The sequence below is a fragment of the Lycium barbarum genome, chromosome 5, assembly GCF_019175385.1.
Source record: "Lycium barbarum isolate Lr01 chromosome 5, ASM1917538v2, whole genome shotgun sequence".
Lineage (NCBI taxonomy): Eukaryota > Viridiplantae > Streptophyta > Magnoliopsida > Solanales > Solanaceae > Lycium > Lycium barbarum.
The window spans coordinates 76,480,600-76,504,850 of record NC_083341.1 but is presented as its reverse complement, the minus strand read 5'-3'; the positions used below and the strand labels follow the sequence as shown (position 1 = coordinate 76,504,850).

Below are 24,251 nucleotides of genomic sequence, written 5' to 3'. Positions count from 1 at the left end.
GGAGCCTTTTTAGGATGACTCTTAACATAGAATTTAGTTTCCTAAAATAAAAAAATGCAACACTAAGTTAAGACGGAAACAATTGTATAAAACATAGACACAGACAACAAAATTAACACATATATATACACAAAAAAAAAATTGCATAACACAACTAACACAACTTTTAAAATAAATAAGTACAGAATAGTAAACATACGCACTTGTGAAAATACATAGAAATATAATGAAATACAGTTAACTACGAACACAGCTACCACAGTTATGTTGTATATGATATAAACTACAGTTGATGCACATATACATTTTATTAAATACACAGAAATATACTGAATTGCATATCCAATTATGTTGAAATATACAGAAATATAGTGAAATACAAAACAACAAAATCGAAAAAATTCATCAATACCTGTTCATCATCTTCCAGATCTACATCTTTAACAACCTTTTTACCCTTAACGTCGGAAAAAGGCTTGGTTACTTTTCTCTTATTTTGTTGAGCAACTTTAGAACCTTTTTTGAATGGTACATCATCTTTTTCCTTACTCGGTTTTGGAACTTCAGTTGGTTGAAGTTGACGCATCCTTGATGGGTCACGAATCTTCTTGCTTCTTCTCTCAGCAGCAATTTTAGCAGATTCTCCTGCAATTGCAAGTTGTTGTTGTGAAAATCTCAAAGAGAAACTAGGACCATCATAAACATCAGGACTACCTCGAGTATTCCTGCTTGGAGTATCTCTTTCCGCCATTAAAATTGTTATACCCCGTATTTTTGTACGTTGGATTATTCGTAAGTTAATCGACGTAAGTTCAAGGACAAAATTATTTTTGAGATATGAGACAAGGAATTTTTAATCCCGATTTTTAATAAGTGCACGATTTGCTTGTAAATTATAATTAGTGTAGAAATATTAGTGGAGATTAAGGACTAATTAACCATGATTAGATTATTAAGTGGGGATTAATAGTTAATTAAACTAATTAGTGTGCTGAATGGACCCCACTACAACATGGCCAAATCTGATTGGTCCATGCCATAGTGGGACATGTGTCAACATGGCTGAGTGCATATATATGTCATTTAATGACTCATTAAGTTACAACTTCATCTCCACAATTTCTTGAAAGGAAAACTTCATAGCACAGCCATGGCAGCTCACGACCATGGCAGTCCACAATAAGGCTCAAGATTTTGATAGCAAAAAAAATTAAATTCCAAGGGTGCTTTACGTGTGCAAGGGAGCAGCAAAGTTAGAATTTAAATTGAAGAAGAAAAAGTGGTGCAATTGGTGCAAGTGATTGTAGGATCTGTCCTAATCAATTTAAGGTAAGATTTCTCCTTCTTGAAATGTAATTGGAGTTAATGATGTTGTAATGGAGAGATTAAATTGTATTAGATGAAATTGGAAGTAAGAAAATTACATGATTATTGTTGGCGTTGTAAGTGGGCAGAATTGGAGTTGTTCTAATTGGATTGGGTTTGATTGTTGTTGTTGTTGTTGTTATTATTGTTATGGATTATGTGTTAAAAATGAAGGAATCTTGATAATTTAAGTTGTAGTTGTTTTTATGAGATTGTTGAGACATGAATTGGATTAGATGTTCATGAAGTTGTGGGCTGTTCTTGTTGAGTTGAAAGATTAAAAGTGTGGTTTTATGTTTATGTGTTGTTGTTCTTGTTGTTGTCGTGTTGTTGTTGATACGGCTCCTAAATTTGGAAGAAAGAAGTGTATAATGTATCGTATACAAAGCGTATGTTGGTCTGTTTGGTGTATAATCTTAGATGTTAATGATTTGGATTGAAAAATGGTTAAGAGAGGTTATTGGGTTGTTTGAGTTGTTTATGGGCTGGATTTTAAGGATTTGATATGATTATTTCTATTATCGTTGTTGTTGGTATTGTTGTGACAACCGGAGATTAATTGAAAGTTCGGGTTAGGCGAGTTATATAGAGGAAATGCTGCCCGATTTCTGTTAAGTTCTTAACTAATCAAAATGCTAATCAAGGAGTATAAACTAAGGAGTGATTCCCATAAGTGATTGGTTGTATATTTATAAGTTTGGGAAGTCGTAGTTTATTAACAATAGTGTTACTCTCATATTAATAGGCTAAAGGGGCGACGAAGCAAGCTTGGTTACAGTTGATCTATAACAAGTATGTTAAGTTAACCCTTCTTTCTTTTTGACATGATCTATGTGAGACAAACAGACAACGAATGTATAAGCTCCAAAGAAACTCCTATTCTTAGAGACACTAGGATGGCTAATGTTCTTGATATCCAGAACCTATTTCACATTATCTTGATACGTGTCTATAATTCTTGAAGTTCTATTTGATATAATCCATATTGACATTCGAGGGGTACTTGATATGATTGTTATCTTTGATGCTTAAGTATTAGTTCATTCTACCTATTCTATTGAGTCTCAGACGATGACTTAGTTTGTATATAGTTGCTCACTACTTTGCTCGTGCATGCTGTTAATATATCTTTCACCGAGTCCCGGGCCAGGTATGTTTTCGTGCACAGTTTCACTGCATTGTTCACCGAGTCCCTCACTAGAGGGCCGGGTACGGTATATATATATATATATGATGATGTGATTATGGCGCCGAGTATGGTATATGATGACTTTATTCACCGAGTCCCATAATGGGCCGGATATGGTATATGGTATAGACATGCATGATTCTTATCTCGTAAGGCACAAGTGCATTGGTATCTTTGATTATCATACTTGCCTTCTGTATCTTCTATTTAGTTATGATTCTCTTTAATGTATTTCATGCTTTATATACTCAGTACATATCTCGTACTGACCCCCTTTTTTCGAGGGGCTACGTTTCATGCCCGCAGGTGCAGATACTCGATTTGGTGATCCTCCAGCTTAGGACTTCTGCTCAGCTGTTTGGAGAGCTCCATTGTTCTGGAACCTAGACTATTTTGGTACAGATCTTTTGATATAGACTTATGTATATGTCCAGGGGTACAGCGGGGCCCTGTCCCGTCATATTTCACTTTTATACTCTTAGAGGTCTGTAGACATGTGTGGGTTGTATATAGATTTTGGTCAGCTGTGTCTATATGGTTTGCTTTGGATATTCCCGTGTATAGCGGCAGCCTTGTCGGCTTGCGTATTGTGTTATGCTGTGGTTAGCCGTGACTTCTCAGGAGACAGGTTTATGATGATATATGGCATTCTGAACCTATAGTTGCTTTTATATGTTTCCATTCCGTCCTTAGTTTCAGTTGACTATATCTAACAGATCCATATACGAGTGTCCAGCTCGGGCACTAGTCATGACTCATGGGATTAGGTCATGACAAAAATGGAGATTTAGATCTTGTTTTAAACACTCTAACAATGGCTGAAAACAGAAAAAAAAAAAAAAGGAACCAAAAGAAACAAAGAAAATGATGAAATATAAATAAAATAAAAGTAGCTATTATTAATAAAATAAGTCTTAGAGTAAATTTTCCATAAACTAATAACAACACCGAGTCAATTCAGAATTCAGAACTCACATCACAGTCTACATAGATCCTAAACCTTCTCCACAGCACAGGTAGAGAAAATGAGAGCATTGTTGAGGAAGGTAGCCAAGGCTGCTGCTGCACCGGTGGCCTTCAGTGGGCATTCCAAGTCAAATTTTGCAAACCCTATTCGTTTCCCCTTTGGAGCTATTGCAGCCGTTACTGGTTGCGTCTCCTATTATTACTCCTATTCTTCTCCTAATAATTTGGTATTCTTCCCATCTTTATTTCAATCTATATATTCACTTGAACCTATCTGAATGTCTCGGAATGTGTTGATGTTTGTATGCATGATTTAGGACAGTTTTCTTCCCCATTTTATGTTCTTGTGTCAGATCCTGTCCTACTTTGGCTGGTTTTTTATCTTCATGATGATTTCATACGTCTGTTGATGTATATGATTTGTCAGACTTACTATCTTTTCTCGTCACTATAATGCCCTAGTGAGGGCTAAGATCACAATGTATAATGTGTGGATTAAATGCACTTCGAACCCTGAAACTCACAAAAGGTTAGTATTTAAGTGTAGAAAGGTAGACGAACGGGCTTATTTATACATCCAGTTTCAAACTGGTCCTTGGGATTTCTTGGTTATAAAAAGATAGAAAAATATTAGGGATAATTTCAGAGACCTCCCTCCAGTTTCGGCTTGATTTCGCTGACCTCCTTGTGATTTACGATATTACGCTTACCTCCCTTATTTTCAATTATTTGTAACAATTCTTTTAACCTATTTATTATTGATATAAAAAATTATGATATGACGAATTTACCCCTTAATAATGTACTTTTGTTAATGAAAGTTATTTCATAAACATACTTTTAAAAAATTTATTTCCATCGATCCCCAATAATATTAATCTGAAAAATTCATAGAAACACCTTTCATGGCTATGATGATATTAAGCACATCAACTATTACTGTAAGTTCTTTTTTCTTTTCAAATTTTTATTGAATATCAATGTTAATTTAAGAGAATTCTCATTCGGCTTTCCCATTGAAAATGTTGCAGCAGAATTGTATATTGATGCCGCTCTTCATCTCTAAGCATAATGAGAAAAATCTAGCTTCTAATTAACCAAATGGGATTGCTTTAAAAATTGAATGGTGTATTTGTTGAATAAATAAATTTTAATCGAAGATGAAAAAATATATTATTCTAAGGAAATTTAAAGATTGTCTACAAAGTTAATTAAACAAAAAGTACATTATAAGGGGTAAATTCGTCATATCATAATTTTTTATATTATTAATAAATAGGTTAAAAGAATTATTACAAATAAATGAAAATAAGGGAGGTAAGCGTAATATCGTAAACCACAAGGGAGGTCAGTGAAACGAAGCCAAACCTGGAGGGAGGTCTCTAAAATTATCCCAAAATATTAACATGATAAACTACATTGGGAAGAGAATAAGCTTCACTTGTCAAAGTTGAAAGATGTGACTCATAAGGGATAATATATTACACATGTAGTGTTTATATTGGAAAACTAATTGTCATTGCTCAGTACAGATAAGAATCTATAAGGATTTGTCATGTTTAATATGTGGAACATAACACGAAGGATATGGGGAACTACTGGTTTGTCTCTTCTCCTTTGCTTTGAGAACTTCCCGTCTTGATATAATTGCTAATCGTGATCAAATGATAGAAAAAATGTGATTTGAAGTTGCACACACACAACATAGATGTCGTTACCCTGAATCTAGAGGAACAATCTGATAGAAGATCTCCTTTTCGGGATTTGAGAATTACTGGGCTAATGGCTTAGAATGTTAAACGTATAAGATGCTACTGATTTATTTAAGGCGTAGTGTTTTTAGAATATTCTAAGCTCTTTCTTGTTAATTTTGCGAAAGGAGATGCTTGGCGAGGAGAAACTTTTTCATCTTCCTTATCATCCTAGGGTTGCTTTAATTCTATGGTTTCTTGGGTTGTCTTCTACTCTAAACTATATACACACATTCACAAAATGTAGATATGCATGTATAATTATATCTAGGACAAATACATAGACAACCCTTTAAACTTTTCCAGATTTTTCATTTAGACACCTCAACTATGGTAATGACCTATTAGCCACCGGCTGTCTATACAAAATGTAAACAAAATCTGTGTAGTTCACACGCGGATGATGTGGCAAATGAACCCATAGAAGAAAGACACGTGGCTCTTGAACCTAAGTAATCCCAAAAGACCTTTTAAAAAACTCTATTCTTACACCCCCTCCCCTCCCAGACGTCTTCTTCTTCCCAGGAAAACAATTCCCATGCCATCTCTTTCCCCTTCCCTGATTCATTCCTTCTTCTAAACTGTACATCAAGCAATCCAGTTCTTCTAAACTGCAGTTAGTGACCGCTCGAAGGGAAAACAATTAACATAGTGTGAAGATGGTGGGGAAGAGGCTGTTGGAAGAGAATTGAGGCGTGTGGTTACTTGCTATTGGGGAAGAAGAAATGAGTTGTTTAAGGGTGAGGTGAGAGGGATCAGAGTGTTGTTTGAGAGTCAAGTAAGCCATGTATGGTGTTATAAAAAAAGTAAGCCATGTATGTTTTTTTAAAAGATGGATTTTAACGGGTACAATGATGCGCGGGTTAAAGAAGGGTGGAACATTGTGGAAAATATGGAGTCCGGAAGCGTTGTTGCACTGATTCTGTTGAGGGAGAGGAAAGCTTTGTCTGAAGAAGAGGAGCACAAATTAGAAAAAATGGCTTGAAAAAGGTAGTTGTCGGAAAGGGCCAAAAATTCAACTTTCGGGCAAAATCATTATACTTTTTGGCAGAAACGCGCTCAGATTTGCTTGGAAGACACTGATATACCACATCAGCAAGGCGTGTCTAATAGGTTTATTTTGCACATACATCCGGTGGCCAATAGGTTATAGCCTTAGTTGAGGTGTCTAGATGAAAAATCCGAGCAAGTTTAAGGGGATGCATATGTATTTAGCCTTATATTTACACTCACATATAAAGGATTTTTTTTTTTTTTGATGGCACATATAAAGGATGTGGATAGCAAAAAATTTAGGCTAATCTATCTTATAAAACATAGAAGTTAGGTTATTCTTTTCCATCTGCTTAAGCTTTGGTGGTGTACCCTGTTGATAGTTATTAACCATTCATAAAACTTATGTGTCACATGATGAAACTTTAGGAGAGAGTGATAAAACGTAGACTTATGGACATTACAAGAGTGAAAGAAGGATCTGTTTGAATTATAATTGGGGGATGCGGGATTTCACTCGTTTCATTGCAGAGTTAAACCTGGTTGATCCCTTTTTATTTAGGCAAAGTACTTGGTCGCAAGACAATTCTATTTTTGCGGAGTTTGAAACATGTGGTTAGAACTTAATGGATTCAGAAATTTGGTCAAAGAATGGGGCAATTCTTTCAACAATGTTGGCAGACCGGATTTAATCTTTTTGCCAAGTAACTCAAATTACTGAAAGTTACGCTCAAGACAAGGAGGATAACACACTTTGGAAGAGGATTCTAGTTAATAAGTTCAGACTAGACGTCTAGACGGTCTCTAGTTCTGGTGTACCAAAGTTTCAGATGCCCCTCATGGAGTGGAATATTGAAGTATATTCAAACATATTGGAGTTACTTTGAAACAAATCGGAGGTTACTGCTAGGTTGTGGCTGAATAATTAGATTCTGCAAAGACGCTTGGTTGGGACATTCACCACTGAAAGATCTTTTTCAATGACATTCAGTGCGTTTCTTTATTGCACAATGCAGTGATTGCTGATTTTTTTGATGAACATGGTTGGAGTCTTTCTCAGACGAAGCTTAAATGACTGGAAATTGGACGAACATGCTCTCTTTTTAATCTACTCGGCACCACTGTTTTGGATGAACAAAAGGAGGATACTTTTAAATGGAAGGCTCTTGCAAATGGGAACTTCTCAGTGAGGTCATGCATCAATCTGTTAACAAATGGCAATACCATTTCTTGGCCCTAGAGGAAGATTTGGCACAAGAAAGTACCTTTGAAGGTATCTTCCTTCTCTTGGTTGGTGGCTAAAGAAGCATGTCTCACTCGATCAAATCTTCAGAGAAGAGGAATGCAACTCTGTGGCAGATATCCCCTTTGCGAAGAGAACTCTGAAGAGGGATGTCACCTATTTTTAATCTACAAGATCACGCACCATTTAGAGCATGTTAATTGCAACTTTTAACATGAACTGAACAATTGGCCCACTCTATTTTTTTTTTTTTTTGATGAAGTAAGTAATTTCATTGCTGGCATCAAGTGGATGCATAGTAGCTACAGAAGTAGAGTAGCAAAAGGAACTTATCATCTCCAGTACATGTCTAGTTAAGAGCTAAGGAGTTGATAAAGTTCATAAAGGTAACAGGGGAATCTATTGGGGACAAGTAAACCCAACTATACAAAAACATAAGATATTTAGCTTTTAAAGATTGGAAGGAAGTTGATATTCCATCAAAGCATCTCCTATTCATTTCATTCCAGATGCTCCAAAAAAATAGCAGCAGGTATCATCTTCCAGATTCTCTTGATGGTGCTATCAACTTTCCAGCAACTCCAGCTTTCAAAAACATCCCTGATACTCTGTGGCATGATCCAATTGAGTCCAAAAAGTGTAATAAACATATTCCATAACTCTGTTGCCACTGGACAGTGTATGAAAAGGTGGTTGTGTGATTCTGCTACCTTCAAACACATATAGCACCTATTTGCCAGATGAAAATTTCTTCTGGCTAGGTTATCTTGGGTCAAGCATGCTTCATGTAGTGCTGTCCAGCTTTGGAGGTAATTTGACTTTCCAAATAAGCTTCCAAGGCCAATGAGCTGTGATTGCATTCTGAGGGCCAAGAAGTTTATATGCAACCTTAACTGAAAATTCCCCCTTCCTCCTATTCCTACAATTTTAGTTGGTCTGGCACCAGGTTGTTGATTGTGGCATTATGAAGTGCTGCTAAAAGGTTGATCAGTTCTTCCATCTCCCAGTCCTGTATGTTCCTTCTTAGGTTGAGGTTCCATGTGTTTCCATCTCTGTGTTGGTGAATTGTAGCATCTGGTTCATTGGCTATCTGAAAAATGTTGGGGTATGCAACCTTAAGAGGGGTGTTGCCCAACCACTTATCTCTCCAAAAACTGACGTGTTAGCCATTCCCTACTACCAGGTGTTTGTGCTGAGAGAACACATCCCATAGTTTGCTTATGCTCTTCCAGCAAGCAACCCCATAAGTTTCATTTGAGACTTTTGAACACCAGTGGTTCAAGGCTCCATGTTTGGCAATAATGACATCCTTCCATAGGCACTGATCCTCCCGTGTGTATCTCCATAGCCACTTCATTAGTAAGCATTTGTTGTGTAGTGCAAGGTCTTTGATGCCCAGGCCTCCCAGATCCTTTGGCAGCAAGACCTTATCCCACTTGACCAAATGAAATTTGTGAGTGGTGCTGTTCCCTTCCCATAGAAAGTTCCTTCTAATTTTGTCTAGCTGTTCCAATGTTCCAATGCCTTACTGGTGATGGGATAGAGTGACATACTATAGGTTGGTATGCTATCAAGCACACTATTGATTAGTGTTAGTCTGCCACCCATTGAAAGGTATTGCATCTGCCAAGAAGCAAGCCTCTTTTCAAACTTCTCTATGACTCCACTCCAAATGCCTTCTGCCTTGAATTTAGCCCCCAGTGGTAAACCCAAGTATGTGGTAGGAAAAGTTCCAGTACTACAACCCAATATGCTTGCCAATTCTTCAATGTTCAGCACCTCATTAACAGGGTAGATTACACTTTTGAGCATGTTAATGTGAAGCCCTGAGACTGCCTCAAAGATGAGCAATGTGAGATTTAGATACCGAACCTGTTCTTTGTCAGCCTCACAAAAAAATCAAAGTGTCATCTGCATAAAGTAGATGTGAAATGTTAACTGCTCTGTTCCTTCCTATATCAAAACCTCTCAGCCAATGCAATTCCTTAGCTTTATCCAGCATTCTGCTTAGTCCTTCCATAGCTAGAATGAACAGAAAAGGTGATAGGGGTTCACCTTGTCTTAGGCCTCTGTGTGGGGAGAAGAAACCCACTGGACACCTATTGATTAGGACTGAATACTTCACAGTAGAGATGTTGAATTGAATCCATTTTATCCACCTATCACCAAACCTCATCTGCCTGAGTATAGCTATGAGGTAAGACCAATTCAATTGATCAAAAGCTTTCTCCACATCTAATTTGCATAATAGACCAGCTTTCCCTTGTTTCAATCGTCAATCAAGCACCTCATTTGCTATGAGTGAGGCATCTGTGATCTGCCTTCCTTTTATGAAAGCATTCTGTTGGTTTGAGACTAGTTTTCCCATCACTCTTTTCAACCTCTCTGCAAGAACCTTTGCTATGATTTTGTATGTGCTCCCAATCAAACTATTTGGCCTATAGTCCTTGAGCTCCATTGTCTTGGGAATAAGTGCTATGAATGAGGCATTGCAGGACTTAACCATCCAGCAATGTTGGTGGTAATACTGCATAGCTGCTAGCAAATCTGCCTTAATAAATTCCCAAGAGCACTGGTAGAAAGCCATAGTGTAACCATCAGGTCCAGGCGCTTTTTCAGGAGCACTTGACTTGATTGCTGCTAATACTTCCTCTTCTTCAAAGGCTGCTTCTAGAGTGTTGCTTTCTTCTGTATTGATGGATGCAATTCCATCAAAGTTGGCAGCTGGCCTCCAGCTTTCCTGTTCAGTATCCAGTCTTTCAAAGAATTGCAGTGTCTTCCTTTCAATTGTCTCCTTATCTTCAATAATGACATTGTCCACCAGTAGTTTGTCTATCCCGAATTCCTCCTTGTTCCAGTTGGTGATATCCTTCTTTAGGCTCTTCAGTTTCTGCATAAGAATGAAGTCTGGCCTTCCATTGAAATTGTAGTTTTGCCACCAAGTCTTCAATTTATCCAGAAAGCCATCTACTTCCAGCCACATGTTTTCAAATTTAAAATAGGAGGGAGTAGCATCCCAGTCCCCACTTTCCAGCAAAATTGGTTTATGGTCTGAGTATCACCTTGGGCATTGCAATCTGTCTCACATCCTTGAAAGAATCATTCCATTCTGGTGAGATGAGGAATCTATCGATTCTGGCTGCTTGTTGATTGTTGTCTCCTCTGGACCAAGTATACTGGCCACCCTGCAATGGCAAATCAATGATCTCACGGTCTTGAATTGTATCTGAGAATGTCTCCATTGCTCTTGATCTCCTTGTGCAATTGAATCTTTCACTTTCAAATCTGCAGACATTAAAGTCACCCCCTAGGACCCACTGGTTCTCCCATAATCCCCTTATCCCTGCTAGTTCATCCCACATCTCCTCTCTTTCCGGATTTGTATGTGGCCCATGGATACTAGTGAAGCACCACCTGGAGTTCTCAATTGTACTCTCAAGCATGCAAGTAATTGTGAAGCAGCCCTGATGTGAGTCTACTTTTGCCCATCTCCTTTTATCCCAGATCACTATCATACCCCTTTTGTACCGATTGCTTCAAGTTCCACCCAATCAGCCCATCTATTACCCCATAGCTGTTGAACTATGTTGCTATTGATGCCTTGAATTTTTGTTTCTTGCAAACAGAGCAAGTCGACCTTCCACTTTTGAATGAGGGATTTTATAGTTCTCGTCTTCGCATCCTCAGTCAACCCCCTTACATTCCAACTTAGGATTTTTAAATTCATCCGGACAGAGATTTGCTCTGCCTACCCCTGTTCCCACTGTTTTTTTTTGTTCCTTTTTTGTCATAATTAATCCCACAAATTAATCTTTTCCTCTCCCCTTCTCCTCTGTTTTTCTTCTCCCTTCCCTGGCCTCTGCTGGTTTAGTTCCTGCTCAAGGATTTGTTCCTGCCTTCTTTGTTCCATCCTTAGAATTAAGCCTAAGAGATCATGTTCAAATCCTGCAGCATTAACTCCAAATGCTTTGCAAGCCTTGGCCATTGTGAGTTTTGTCCATTTTGAAGTTTCAATGACAGTTGGATTGTCAATCACCTGAGACCTGGGACTACCTTCACACCATGTTAATGGTAGTGCTTCCCTTATTATTTGAGAAGAAAATTCTGCATCTGAGCAAGAGAAAGAAACAATATCTTTACTTGGTAGATGTTGTCGCAGTGGTCTGTGTATTCTCTCTTGAGGGATTCTTTCATCATCGGCATCTGATTGTGCTTCTTCTGTTCTCTGCTCTACAGGAGCTGCACAATATGTAAATCTTGACGCACTTTCTTAATGCTGCCCTTTCCATTTATAAAGTTTATTGTTATCAAAAAGTAAATTACATATGTATATATGTGCTAGTATTTATAATGTAGGTAAATGGCAACATATTGCTTTCATTTTCTTCAGCGTACATCAATATTTGTCTGCTGTGAACAACACAAAAAACTTTCCTTAGCTTGCTATAATTTTTAACTAAGAACCACAGAGGAAAAAATGGTCTTATACTGTTGAATTTCTGTTTTAAAATAATGTAATGCAATTATGTCCTCATCAGATTATCAGGGTCATAGTTGTATTTACTAATTACTGAATTTCTCAACTGGGTGCCCCCAAAATAAATAGATATCTCAGTGCAATAAAGCTGATGGGAACTTTTTGCTTGTCTTTCCTTTCACCTTAATTGGTTTGATAATGAAAGTCAAAACATTAGATTCTTCTAGTTTTACGCCCTAGATTATTTGTTTCTCCTTTTCCTTTTGGGAGTAAATGTTGAACCATCATGTTATGCTCATTAGCTAATGGATAATGGGATTTTCTCTCTTAATGATTTTTATTTCTGTGATTTTCAGAGTGCCTACATTAAATGATTAATTTGAGAAACTTTGGCATCTCTAAGGTTGGTTGTTCTACTGTATACTTCATTCATTAGAAAGCTGAAAATTTTCCATATACAGGTGTACTTAGAGCAAATCAATGAAGATTCTGGTCAAAAAGCTGGTTAGTTTCTCTGTTATGCCTCTCTTAAGCTTATGCTTTAGTCAAGAAATTCATAGAGTTGGTTGGAACAACAACTCAATCAAAACTCCCTTTCTGTTTTAGCCAACAGTTTTGATTTCATTGTAGGGCAGATATGAGTTTTCTGCGGATGCAGTTAAGTGGCAAGTGAAAATGTGGGCTTTCATATTCATAGACTTCGATGTAATGAATTATAAGTCCTATCATTTGAAATCAATTAATGAAGAAGGGGGACCAGAGATAAAATATAAAGAACTCTTTGGGTGTAACAGGGAATGACTTCAGATAACTTGTATATACTTTTGTCTGAAGAATTTGCATGGCTTTCTGCTTATAAGCTAATTTATTTGATAGGTGTGAGACTTTTTATTTCATAAAGCTGTCTATATACCCTCTCCCTTAGACTTCTCTTTGAGTTCATGCTTTTGATGCCTCCAGTTTAACTGCTTCAGTAACATCAGAATATTGGAAGATTTATTTCTTTGTGACAGTTGTTAAAGTTAAACAAGGAACTAACTCAATTTTACTGTTATCTCCTTCGTTTTCAGCTCTAAATCCTGATAAATGGATTGAATTTAAGCTGCAAGATCGAGCACCAGTTAGCCACAATAGTCATCTCTTCAGGTTATTTTTTTCTTTCTTAGTTATTTATAATTATGGCTTTAACGCTTTAATAATGACATTACTCATTCAATGATGACCTCCCTGTGAACTAAACCTGGCTTGTTTGGTTTGAAAATTCTGTCAGCAAGTTGAGTTCATACTACCACTGTGGAAACAGTGGTCTTACACCAATTAACATATAGAGAACAAAACTTTCTAGCCCTTTCATATCTAACGAAGGTGGTTGAATGTGTTAAGTTCAGCCTTTGGAAGGAACTGGTAAGGTAGTTCTGCCTCTGAAGTTCTGGTACATACAACTCAATGAAATCAGGTTTTTGATTGGCTTTGGGTTGCTAATGTTAATTAGCATAATCTAGATCCTAACTTATATAAATGCATGGTAACCAGGGTGGATGTATATTTATGGCAGAGGGTGTAGGCGGTACTACTTTCATCCATATATGTTTGAACATTTTTAAATAATATTTTGATGAAGAAATTTTTTTTTTGATGAAGCATTTTTAAATAATTTTCATCCATGGTCAGTAGTGGGTGCAGCGGTACCATGCATTTCTATGAGTTAGGATCTAGTTTATACTAATTAACATTAGTGCTTCACACCCATTACTTTGAAATCCTGAATTCTAATGGGGTAACCCTTGGTTTTGATCTGTAATCTGGACTGACAGTTGGTGCTCATTATAAACAATTGGTTCCGTCAAACTTTGCGACTTATCATGTTGAACTTCAGATATTCTAATCCAAAACTCAAGTGAAACCCCCAAGGGTGGCTCAGTTGGTTGAGCGTGGGGCTTTCATAATAGATGTCTCTGGTTCGAAATCCCCTGCCTACAATAGCAGGGGATTTGCCTTCTGGGTCGAGATCGTCGCACGGGCCTTGCCTAGTGCGGTTATCTCTCCTTTGTGATTTGTGAGCTATTGCACAGGAGTTGGGTTTACCCTGTGCGCACCCGAAGGGTAGCGGCTGCGGGTTCCCATGTCATCTAAAAAAAATAAATCAAGTGGTATTTCCTAGCTCTTAGATAATTTGTCATACATAAAATTTTGAAACTGCCAAAAAGCACTTGCATGTTGGAACTAACAAAAAACATTTGCATGTTGAGCATCTTTAATACACAACATGCGACATACAACAAGAAACAAATACAAATTCTTAAACAACAATTTCAAAGTAGAACTAAGAAAATTGATAGGTATTGAGATGCCAAAAGAGAAGGATACATGGACATTCTATGAGAACATTTACTTTGGGACCACCAAAAATCTTGAAACGAAAGATTCACGACTTGTCTCCAAAGAAACCTTTTTATTTAATGAATGAAAAATTCCTTAGGGTTAGTGGTGCACAGTTCGAGATTCGGTGGATAACGGGCTCACACCTCCCCTTCTCCACTTAAATGCCAGGCCTTTGTCCGCGCCAACCGTCTGCGGTGTTCGAACCCGTGACGTGCGCCTAATCTACACAACACGTTGCGCTCTTACAACTCGGCCAAACCCTGGCGCAGTGTTTTGGACGGCGTGCGGCGACAAAAGGCGACAAGGGCCTGCCTCGCCTTAAGGCGAGGCGAGCGGCGAGGCGCTCGCCTTTTTGAAGTGCGGCCCCAATAAATACCAAAAAATTAAAATATTTAATTGCATATATAAATAATCAAAATCTCACTAGCAATAACATAATAGCAAATATTTCAATTCAAAAATTAAAAGTAGATAGTAGATACTTTTTTTTTTGAAAACTGGTAAATTAAGTAGATAGTAGATACTAAAAGTCTAGAACTTGAATGACTCAATAATTCATAACTGATAAGACAAGCAATACTAAAATTCAAGCAATAGTGCAATACTAAAAGTCTATTCAAATTCAAGATCTTCAAGATTTCCAAATTCTTGATATCCAAGATTCTCAACAGTATATTGCTCCTCATCTTCTTCCTCCTCTGGCTCGGAGTTTTCATCAATTAAGCACCGATACCGACTTGAACTTGTAGTAGTAGATACTCCTTTGCCTTTGTTATGTGACCTTAAACTTGAAGAACCCCCCCTAAGACCATAGATATTCTCCTCAACTCCAGACGCCCTAGAAACAGTACCCCAATCATGATCACATCCCTCATATACTAGTTCCTCTTCTTCATTTTCGAGGCATCCAATTAACCATTCATTTGCTTCATCAATATTATCCAACTGAATTGGATCAATGGTATCGCCAACATCGTAACGACGCTTCAATGTTCTATTGTACTTAATGCGCACTAGATTATTGAGACGCGATAGTTCAAGCCTATTCCTCTTTTTGGTATGAATCTGTGCATAAGTTGTAGACACTAATTAGTAGATACTAATACTGTATATAGAAATTAGAATATAATAAATCTTGTTCTCACATGTTCAAACGCGCTCCAATTTATCTCGCATCCGGATGCGCTACAAGTCAAACTTAATACTCTTATGGCAAACTGTTGCAAGTTTGGAGTATGATTACCAAATACCGACCACCATTCAGCTATAAAAAAATAAATTTAAAGGTTAATAATTATAAATAAGTCAAATAACTTAAGTAAAGCTATAAAAACAACTAAATCAACCCACTTAACAGTGGACGTTTTGTCTCTGTTTCTTAAAGCCCGAGGCTTACCAAAACTCCCAATTGCATGTTTGTATGTATAAAGCTCTTTGACTAGTGCATCTTGTGTTTTTACATCAGGGACGATCTTAGCAACACAATCAAGGTAACTGTCCCACACTTCTCCTGATAAAGTCTTATTTTGATAATTAGTGTAAAACATTCCCGGGTTCAAAACATGGCCTGCTGCATGCAAAGGTCTATGAAGTTGGTCCGATCACCTCCGATCAATGATTTCGAAAACTTTCTGATATTGCTTCCGATCGCCATTAAAACCCTTTTCCATAGCTTCATAAATATAGCCCATTGATGGTTTTTTTTCTCCATCCACCAAGCTAAGCGCTACTATCAAAGGAGAACCAACTTTAAGTGCCCTAACAACATCATTCCAAAAAGATGTAGAAGTAAGATGTCTAACAACTTCTTTCCCCAAAAGTTCCTTTACAAATATACTTTCTGTCCATTCGGTTGAGAAGATCATAGTTCTCAACTTTTTCTTTTGCATGTAAGGAGCTTGCAAAGTTTAAGAAGGTCGTTGCAAATCTTGTCTTAGCCGGTTTCACCAATTTTTTTTGGTTTGTATATCTTCTCATCATGTTCAACAACAATGGCCTCTGAGCAATGTAAGAATGTATCTTAACGGCCTTCTGAAAAACTGTAAAAGGAATATTTTAGTAGCTAATAAGTAATAAGCATATAGTATAAGCTATAAAGAAAGTTAGAGCTATTTTTTTTCACCTAAAGCATACGGGTTTATTTTGAAGATGTTACCAAACATCAAATTGATACAATGGGCAGCACATGGAGTCCAATAAATGTGCGGGTACACACCCATCATCATGTCACCCGCTTTAACATTCTCGCTAGTGTTATCGGTAACATAACATTTTCCGGTCCAATTTGCTCAATAGTCTTCTCAAACAAGTTGAACATTTTGGTGGAATTCGTAGATTCATCGCTAGCATCGACTAATCCAAGAAACACACTACCTATTAGAGAATTGACCAAAATATTGATGATCATTTTTCCATTTCGTGCTGTCCACTTGTCCATCATAATTGAACACCCAAACTCTGTCCATTTCAATCTATGTTCCTCAATAATCTCATCTATCTTCTCCACCTCTTTTTTTAGGTGAGTAACTCTAAATTCGTGATAGGTAGGGGGTTTCATTCCTACGCCATATTGTCCTATGGCCTCAATGTATTTATCAAAACTTTTGTAATTCACACAATTAAAAGGGAGCCATGCATCATATACCGATAATGCAAAAGCACTAATAGCGCGATCTCTTAGCAACTTCTTGGATGAATCAGACATTCCCGTGCTACTGCTTCTCTTTCCCTTTGCCTGCGATGTTTGCGGGTAATAAAGATTGAGGGTACCTTTCACATTGGCGGTCCGTGTCGTGGATGATGCAGTGGATGACATTTTTTGAGTTTTTGAGGGAGGAGGCATCATTTCAGCAGCTTCATTCATTTCATCATCTTCATCAGAGAGATTAACCAAAGATGCTTGGTGCAACATTTGAGTTTTTATCAACTGTTTACTCTCAACATACTTTTTTACTTCTTCCCTAATTTCAGGCGGACAAACTGTACATTTTTTTACATTTTTGTAACCACCAATCAAATGTTGCTTGTGACGAGTAATTCCACCATTGAAAGTGCTTCGACAAAAGTTACATATAACTTGATCTTTTGTTGAGCCTTGGTACCATAATTCCAACCTATGTCTTTTTTTGCTAGTGTCCGACGATGCCATTGAATTTGAACCTACTGTTTATAACTGTACAACAAAAGTTAACAATTATTGAACAGAAAAAACAGGAGCAAAACAGTCACTGCGACACTGGTGCAGTAGAGAAAAAAAAATAGAGGAGAAAATAAAAATAAAAAACAGAGGAGAAAATAGAAAAAGAAAAAAATAGAGGAGAAAGTCTATTCCTCTTGCGTACAGAAAAAGAAGAAGAGAATAGAAGAAGGAAAAAAAATGCAGAAGTCGCCAGAAAAAAAGAAGAAGAAAGAAGAAGAACTGAAGAAGAAGCATAAGTCGAAACAGAGGAGGAAGAAAGAAGAAGAACTGAAGAAGAAGAAGAAGGAGAAAGAGAGAGCGTACCTGAAGCTTGAAGGAGAAAAGAGGAGGAGAAGCAAAAAAAGCCCTAGCCGCTGTTTTTTTGATAAGTTTCATTTAAGTTTCTTCAACTTCTTTTAATTGTTTTTTTTTTAAAAGGCCACTGTCGCCTCGCCTCGGCGCCTTTAGCGGCTTTTGAAGGTACCATCGCTACAACCCTAAATGGCGGCACTGCCTCGCCTCGCCTCTCGCCTTTCACAACACTGCCCTGGCAGCAACAGTTTCAAGATAGAAGTAAAAGAATTGGTCTCATTGAGATGCCAAAAGAGAAGGATACATGGACTTTATATGAGAAAATTTACTTGGGGACCAAGAATATTGCAACCATAGACTCATGAATTGTCTCCAAGGAAACCTACTACCCAAGTTTATTGCAAAAAGATATATTAAACCCTATACATTGTTTTGACAAATTGCTCTAACTGATTCACCTTAAATACAATGGATTCTTTCACTTATCAAGAAAAAAAAAACATGGATTCTATTAATTCAACGCCCAATTACTTTAGTACCTAAATCGAATTCGTAGTAATGCCCTTATTTTGGGGTGGTCTTTAAGTTTTGCCCATCAAAATGAAAGTATTTAACTTTTGCCCTTCGCCTAAAACCTCAGGGTTTCGGGTTCGAACCCCTGCTCAAGCGAAAATTTAAAAAAAATTCGCTAGGCAGAGGTTTGTAGGCATATTATGCTTGATGGGGCAGAGTTTTGCCTGCAAACTATTCCTTAAGGTAGATTTTTGCAGGCAAACTATGCCTTAAGGTAGATTTTTGCAGGCAAACTATGCCTTAGCAAACTTTACCTGATAAGGCATAGTTTGCAGGAAACTTTGCCCCATCACTATGCCTGCAAACTCTGCCCCATTAGTAGAAGTGTTAGTTTGCAATCATCTGCCATAATCCCATAGTTGTCCTCTGCATTGAGATAACTATCTTGGTCTGCAAGGTAGTTAGGCTATATTATACTAATGTGCATACGAACCAACATGGGTACATTTAATTTTGCGATGTTTACACTATACTTAAACAACAGCTTAACAAAGCCCTCAATTAGATAGTTATACGAGCCAACATGGTACAAGATAGTTATACACTTATGCCTTAATTTTGCCTTCAAAACTCTGCCTTAAAGCAGAATTTTGCACAGAATTTTACCTTCAGGCAAATTCTGCCTTGCGAATTCAAACCTCTGCCTTGCGAAATTCCTTTTTTTTTTTTTTTTTTACTGAGCCGGGGTTCGAACGCAGAACCTCGGGGTATTAGGCGAAGGGCAAAAATTAAAGACCACCAATTTGAGGGCAAAAATTAAAGACCACCCCAAAGGAAGGGCAATCCGCGCAAAATAATGAATTGACTGTGTACTTGGGCTACAAGTTAGCCCAACTATCTTCTATTTGTCCTGCATCATAGCACCAGCTGAATTTCCAGAAGATTTCAATAAAAGGTTGCCAACATAGATAAAATTGAAGAGTTAACTAATAAATTTTCTTCATCAACTATCTGTTCCTTTTCATTTTTTTCCCTTTCTAGTCATACTTCGGATTTGTGGGAGGGGGGTTAATATAATTAATATATGGACCATGCTAGCACTTTGGTGAGAAAAATAAAAAATTTGCTTTCATTTGCGTGCTTGTTTCTGTTGCTAAGAGATAATTAGATTTCTATGCAACTTTGCTTTCGTTTTCGTTGGTTGTGTTTGTTACTAAAGAGATCCTTTTGTACTTCTATATTGGAACTGGATAGACTTTGTACTGCAATCCAAAGTTCTCCTGTATCCAAATTAGATGGTAGTTAGACTTAAGCCTCCGAAGCTTAGTCTTATATTTGGTTATGTGACTAGCGGAATACCCTTCAAGTTTTGTGTATACGAAGAGCAGTCAATGCTGAGTTGTTTGGTTACAATATTGATCTATTCTTTCTTTCTCCAATATTTTAGGTTTTCGTTTGATCCTTCTGCAAAGTTAGGTCTTGATATTGCATCTTGCATTCTTACGAGGTAACTTGCATTACATTTGAATCCCATTTATGTTGTTGTTGTTAGTAACATAAGGAAGTTTGGAAGTTGTGTTACAAGAATTATGAGAATACGTGCTTCATCAAAAAAAATTATGGGAATATGGTTTCTGGGTCATTACTCTAGCATTCTTTAATACTAATACATTTTTAATTTAGGGCACCAATGGGAGAAAATGCTGAAGGAAAACCAAAATACTGCATTCGGCCGTAAGTCTCACTTTTATAATTTCTCGTTATTAGCCTTTTGCCCTCTTCATGTATAGTTCTTGTTAAGATCTTGTAAATACGGTTAGGATCTTGTAATAGTATACATCGGTTAGGATCATTTAGATTGGTTCTTTTCCGGTAATTTTTCTGTAATTAGAACATGCGGACGTCAGATTTAAACCCTAATAGTTTGAGGGAACAATCAAGCAGTGTTTTTGTCTCTTTTCTCTTCTTTCTCACAGTTCTACTAATTTATCCATTTAAATGCTAATTAGCTTCTTTCAGCTGTATGAACATAAAGCCATCTCTACTCCTTTTACATTTTTAATAATTTTAGTTACCAAGCTTATGTCTTTTTTCTAATAATAAGTGAAAAGGTTACATCTTTGTTTGGGAGTACAAGTAACTCTATAGTCAGGGATGACACATAAACATAATATCTTATGTCAGTTCAGATAATATGATTTCCACTTAATTTTTTATAGCAATGGTGTCTAGACTAGCTTGTGTGCACCTAGACTATTTCATTGATTATCTGCTACTTTCTACACGTAGAAGTACCGGATAACTTTTTCCGCCAAGGGCTAGACAAATGGGACAAATCCACCTAGCCTTTTTTCCTTCTACTGGGATTTGAATCTTTGTCTTCCATGGTCTATTCCATTTTTATTGGCTACTAAGACACCACCCTTGTGTTTTATGACTTTCAAGTTAATTAAAAACCAAAGAGAAACATCTATATGCTTTTCTCTACTCCCATTGTCATCCCCTCTTTTGTGGACCTATTTCCCATTTCAATCCGTGTCAAGAACATTCACCTCTTCTCTTGAATGTGCAAAATCTTCAGCCAGTCACTTACCCCTTTGTCGCCAAGAAGGTTGACATATTTTGCCATCCAAGTTTGCCTTTGACCGGCACTCTCTTACTGTTTCTAGATGGCCAAATCTGCAACTAGTCAAATTTATAAAGCCTCTGCCCTGAAGAGGTTGTCATACTTGCAGTACTTCACATTTGTTCCAACCTATTTTATTTTTGAAATGGTAAGTTTTTATTGTTGTTAAAAGTCAGCACCGAAGAAATTGCTAACGTTACTCCACAGTAATGTCAACCAACCTTCCCTCCTCCGATGAAGGCCAATTATCCGTCCACCTCTCATATTTTCCTCTCGTCGTAACACTTCCTCTCATCTAACTTCTGTCCCTTTTTCTCACCTTCTCTTCCTCAACTCCTTTTAACCAGTTTTCTTAGGATCACCTCAACCGATTCATCTTTTTAAAACTTGTGGGGATAGAAACACCTTTTTCTCGGCTGGTCATAAATCTTTTGAGATAAAAGAAAAAGTCATAGACCAAAACTTTTGGTATTAAAGTGAAAGAATTTACTGCCTCTGGCTCCAGAAAGATCAACAGCAGATGGGAAAAGAAGGAAAGAAATCTTCATCTCGTATAACAAAACTTCAACAGACATGGTATCTGATATGATCCCAACAAGCTCAAGACCATTCACTCGGAGTCAAGCAAGGGAACTCCAAGAGCTACAAGGCTTATTCATGAAGAGGGAAACGTTGGAGGAGCTTGAAGAGAAGGCCTATCGAGTGTACAACCTTTGGGAGATAGCTTGGGAAGAGATTGAGGAGGCCTAAGTTACTCGGACTCGTGTGCAGGTGTTCGACACGGGTATGGATCCCAAGGTCGGATCCTTCATGATCAAAATTTTAGGATTCGGGGATAAGGAGGTATGAGTACGAGTGCGGGGATTCGGCAAAAATAAATTAAAAATCTAAAAATATAGCTATAAGAATATTGTTAATTAATAAAATTTGTTTACTTAGAGCATATACTTATTTGTAATATATATGAAGTTTATTTAAATGAAAAATGTGTGCCTTCAAAGCATATACAGTTACAATTAAAAAATGGTTTATTAGTTAGATTAAAACTCTAATTATTATTGGTGCAATTAAAATTAATCTCTAATTATTATTGGTACAGTTGAAACTCTAATTTTATAAACTTAAAAACTCTTGAAGAGATAGTATAGGTAATGTTTATCCTATAAAGCCTACGTGGCAGCATATTAATAAATTGGTCAATTCCTAATTAGGTCTCTGCGTTCTTCTTCTTGTGGGGGTTATTTGCGCAAAGTGCAGCCTTTGCTTTAGTATAAAAGGACCCCTTAGTCTTCATTTTCCCCCAACCTTGAATTATGATGAAAACCTCTTATGAGTGATAGTTTGTTAAGCTTAGTTAATATAGCTTTAGTTGTGTTAATCCTTTGTTGGAATTGCACACCTTTGTCCATTGATTTCAATTGGAGTTGCACCTTTGTGGATTCAAGTTGTTTCTCCTTTTATTGAATTCAAATAGTAGTGGTTCATTAATAGGAATCAATTAGGAGGGTTTAGGTTTCACATACCTAGATTTGCCTATAATTCCTTTATCAATTGGGTCTTACTCTATCTCTAATCTTCTCATCTCAATATCTCTTTTGTTTTCTTCAATTTCCGCAATTTTAGTTTAGTTCTAGAGTTTCCTCAATTAGGATTCTATCACTTGGTATCAAAGCTTAGGCTAAAGTATTGTCCCTACAATTCTTAATCCTAGGTTCATAAGTTGAAAATCCCAAAAAAACAAAAAAAATTCAAAAATTCCAAAAAAATTGTTGTTGTGGTTTGATTTGAGTGTTTTTGAGGTTAGATTTGAGTTCCTTGGTATCAAATCTAGTTAGGGTTCGAATTTGAAGGTATTTGGACAAGAATTGGGTCAATCACCATTGAAGACCTCAAGCTTTGAACAACACCAATTGGGTCTTGGTGATTGAGAGTGAAATTGAATTCAATAGATATTGGGCTTTGTCCTCCTGGCCAAAAGGAGCTTATTTGGCTTTGTCCTCTTGGCCAAGAGGAGCTTAGATCCGAAAGTTGGAAGAAAAACGAGTTGGAATTAAGGTACTTGGAGTTTTGAATGTTCTTCATGTTCTTGAGAACTTTCATAAATTCATCTTGAGGAAGAAGACCAAAATAGAAGGTTTGATCTAAGATTTTCCAAGTACAAGTGAAAAAGTTGTTAAAATAGCCAAAAAAAAAGGTAATTACTAGGTTGTGTGGGCCCAAGGAAGTCAACAAGGTCAGAAAATTCGACCTAAGATCCAAGAAATTCGAGTACAAAACGTCATCAGCGAAGCAATTGTACGACCCATTATGCGGACCGTATAAAAATCCACGGCCCGTCAAATTGGAACGTCAAATTGAAGCAAGGAACACAGCTCACTGTTCCTAATATACGGTGGTTTATACGGCCCGTCAAATTGCCCAATTTCCCACTGTATTATTGAAGACCAAAAAGCAAGCTACTGTTCCCATTATACGGTAACTTTCTACGGTCCGCATAATTTTATACGGGGCGTCAAATTACCTACTTGTCCACCGTATAATTGAAGGTCAAATTCTTGCTTACTGTTCCCATTTTACGTTGCCATTGTACGGTCCGTCAATGTTTATGCAGAGCGTATAAAAACCAAAGTCCAACCGTATAATCATCCGAGTACAAGGTAAGTTTTTCATCGATTGAATTATTTCCGTTCACTTCCATATAATCTATTTGATCTTCTAAGCTAGTTAGCAACTCGTAATTGTTCTTACTGCTTGCTAATTAGTTCTTGTGTTCTTAACTTCTTTCATGCCAATTCCTTCAAGCTTTTATTCGTTTTAACTTCGTTGGAAGTTCATTGGCTCAAGTCCGTTAGCTTTATCGAGTCGTCCGTCTTTCAATTGACAACACATTCTTATCTCATAGTACCCGAATGCAAGCCTTTATTTCACCCACTCCGCTCCAATACGGTGTGCGACATCTTCATCAATTCCTCTATCTCCTTGAATTATGGACCTAAGATTCTTGAAATTTTCTCTCTTGGATATGACTTGTGCATCGAGCTTCACTTTCACCTCTGTCTTATGCGTTACGTCACTGAACTTGCACTCCAAGTAGCTCTGTTGCTCGGACTCTTCAAAATTTTGATGGGTGTGTGTCGGATCCTTCAAAAGTAGTGCATTTTGTGAGGATCCGACACGGGTGCGGCATCATTTTAGGAGAGTCCGAGCAACATAGCCAAGTAGTCTGTTTTAGTCCTGCTTAACCTGAAATCTTTAG

General features: G+C 37.2%; 1 protein-coding gene across 3 annotated transcripts in view; it reads left to right on the top strand.

Annotated features, from left to right (window-relative positions):
* The first annotated feature begins 3,466 nt into the window (after window positions 1–3,466).
* Window positions 3,467–24,251, top strand: part of LOC132640968 (NADH-cytochrome b5 reductase-like protein) — a 34,182-nt gene continuing 13,397 nt past the window's right edge. Inside the window, exons 1-5 of one of the 3 annotated variants that reach the window (XM_060357782.1) lie at window positions 3,470–3,747; window positions 12,446–12,488; window positions 13,055–13,130; window positions 19,817–19,876; window positions 20,053–20,103. In XM_060357782.1, coding sequence (XP_060213765.1) covers window positions 3,580–3,747; window positions 12,446–12,488; window positions 13,055–13,130; window positions 19,817–19,876; window positions 20,053–20,103 — 398 coding nt within the window. In that variant the 5' untranslated portion in view covers window positions 3,470–3,579. Of the gene's footprint in view, window positions 3,748–12,445; window positions 12,489–13,054; window positions 13,131–19,816; window positions 19,877–20,052; window positions 20,104–24,251 lie in introns of all 3 variants that reach the window. The other 2 variants (XM_060357783.1, XM_060357784.1) reach the window with 2 other exon arrangements.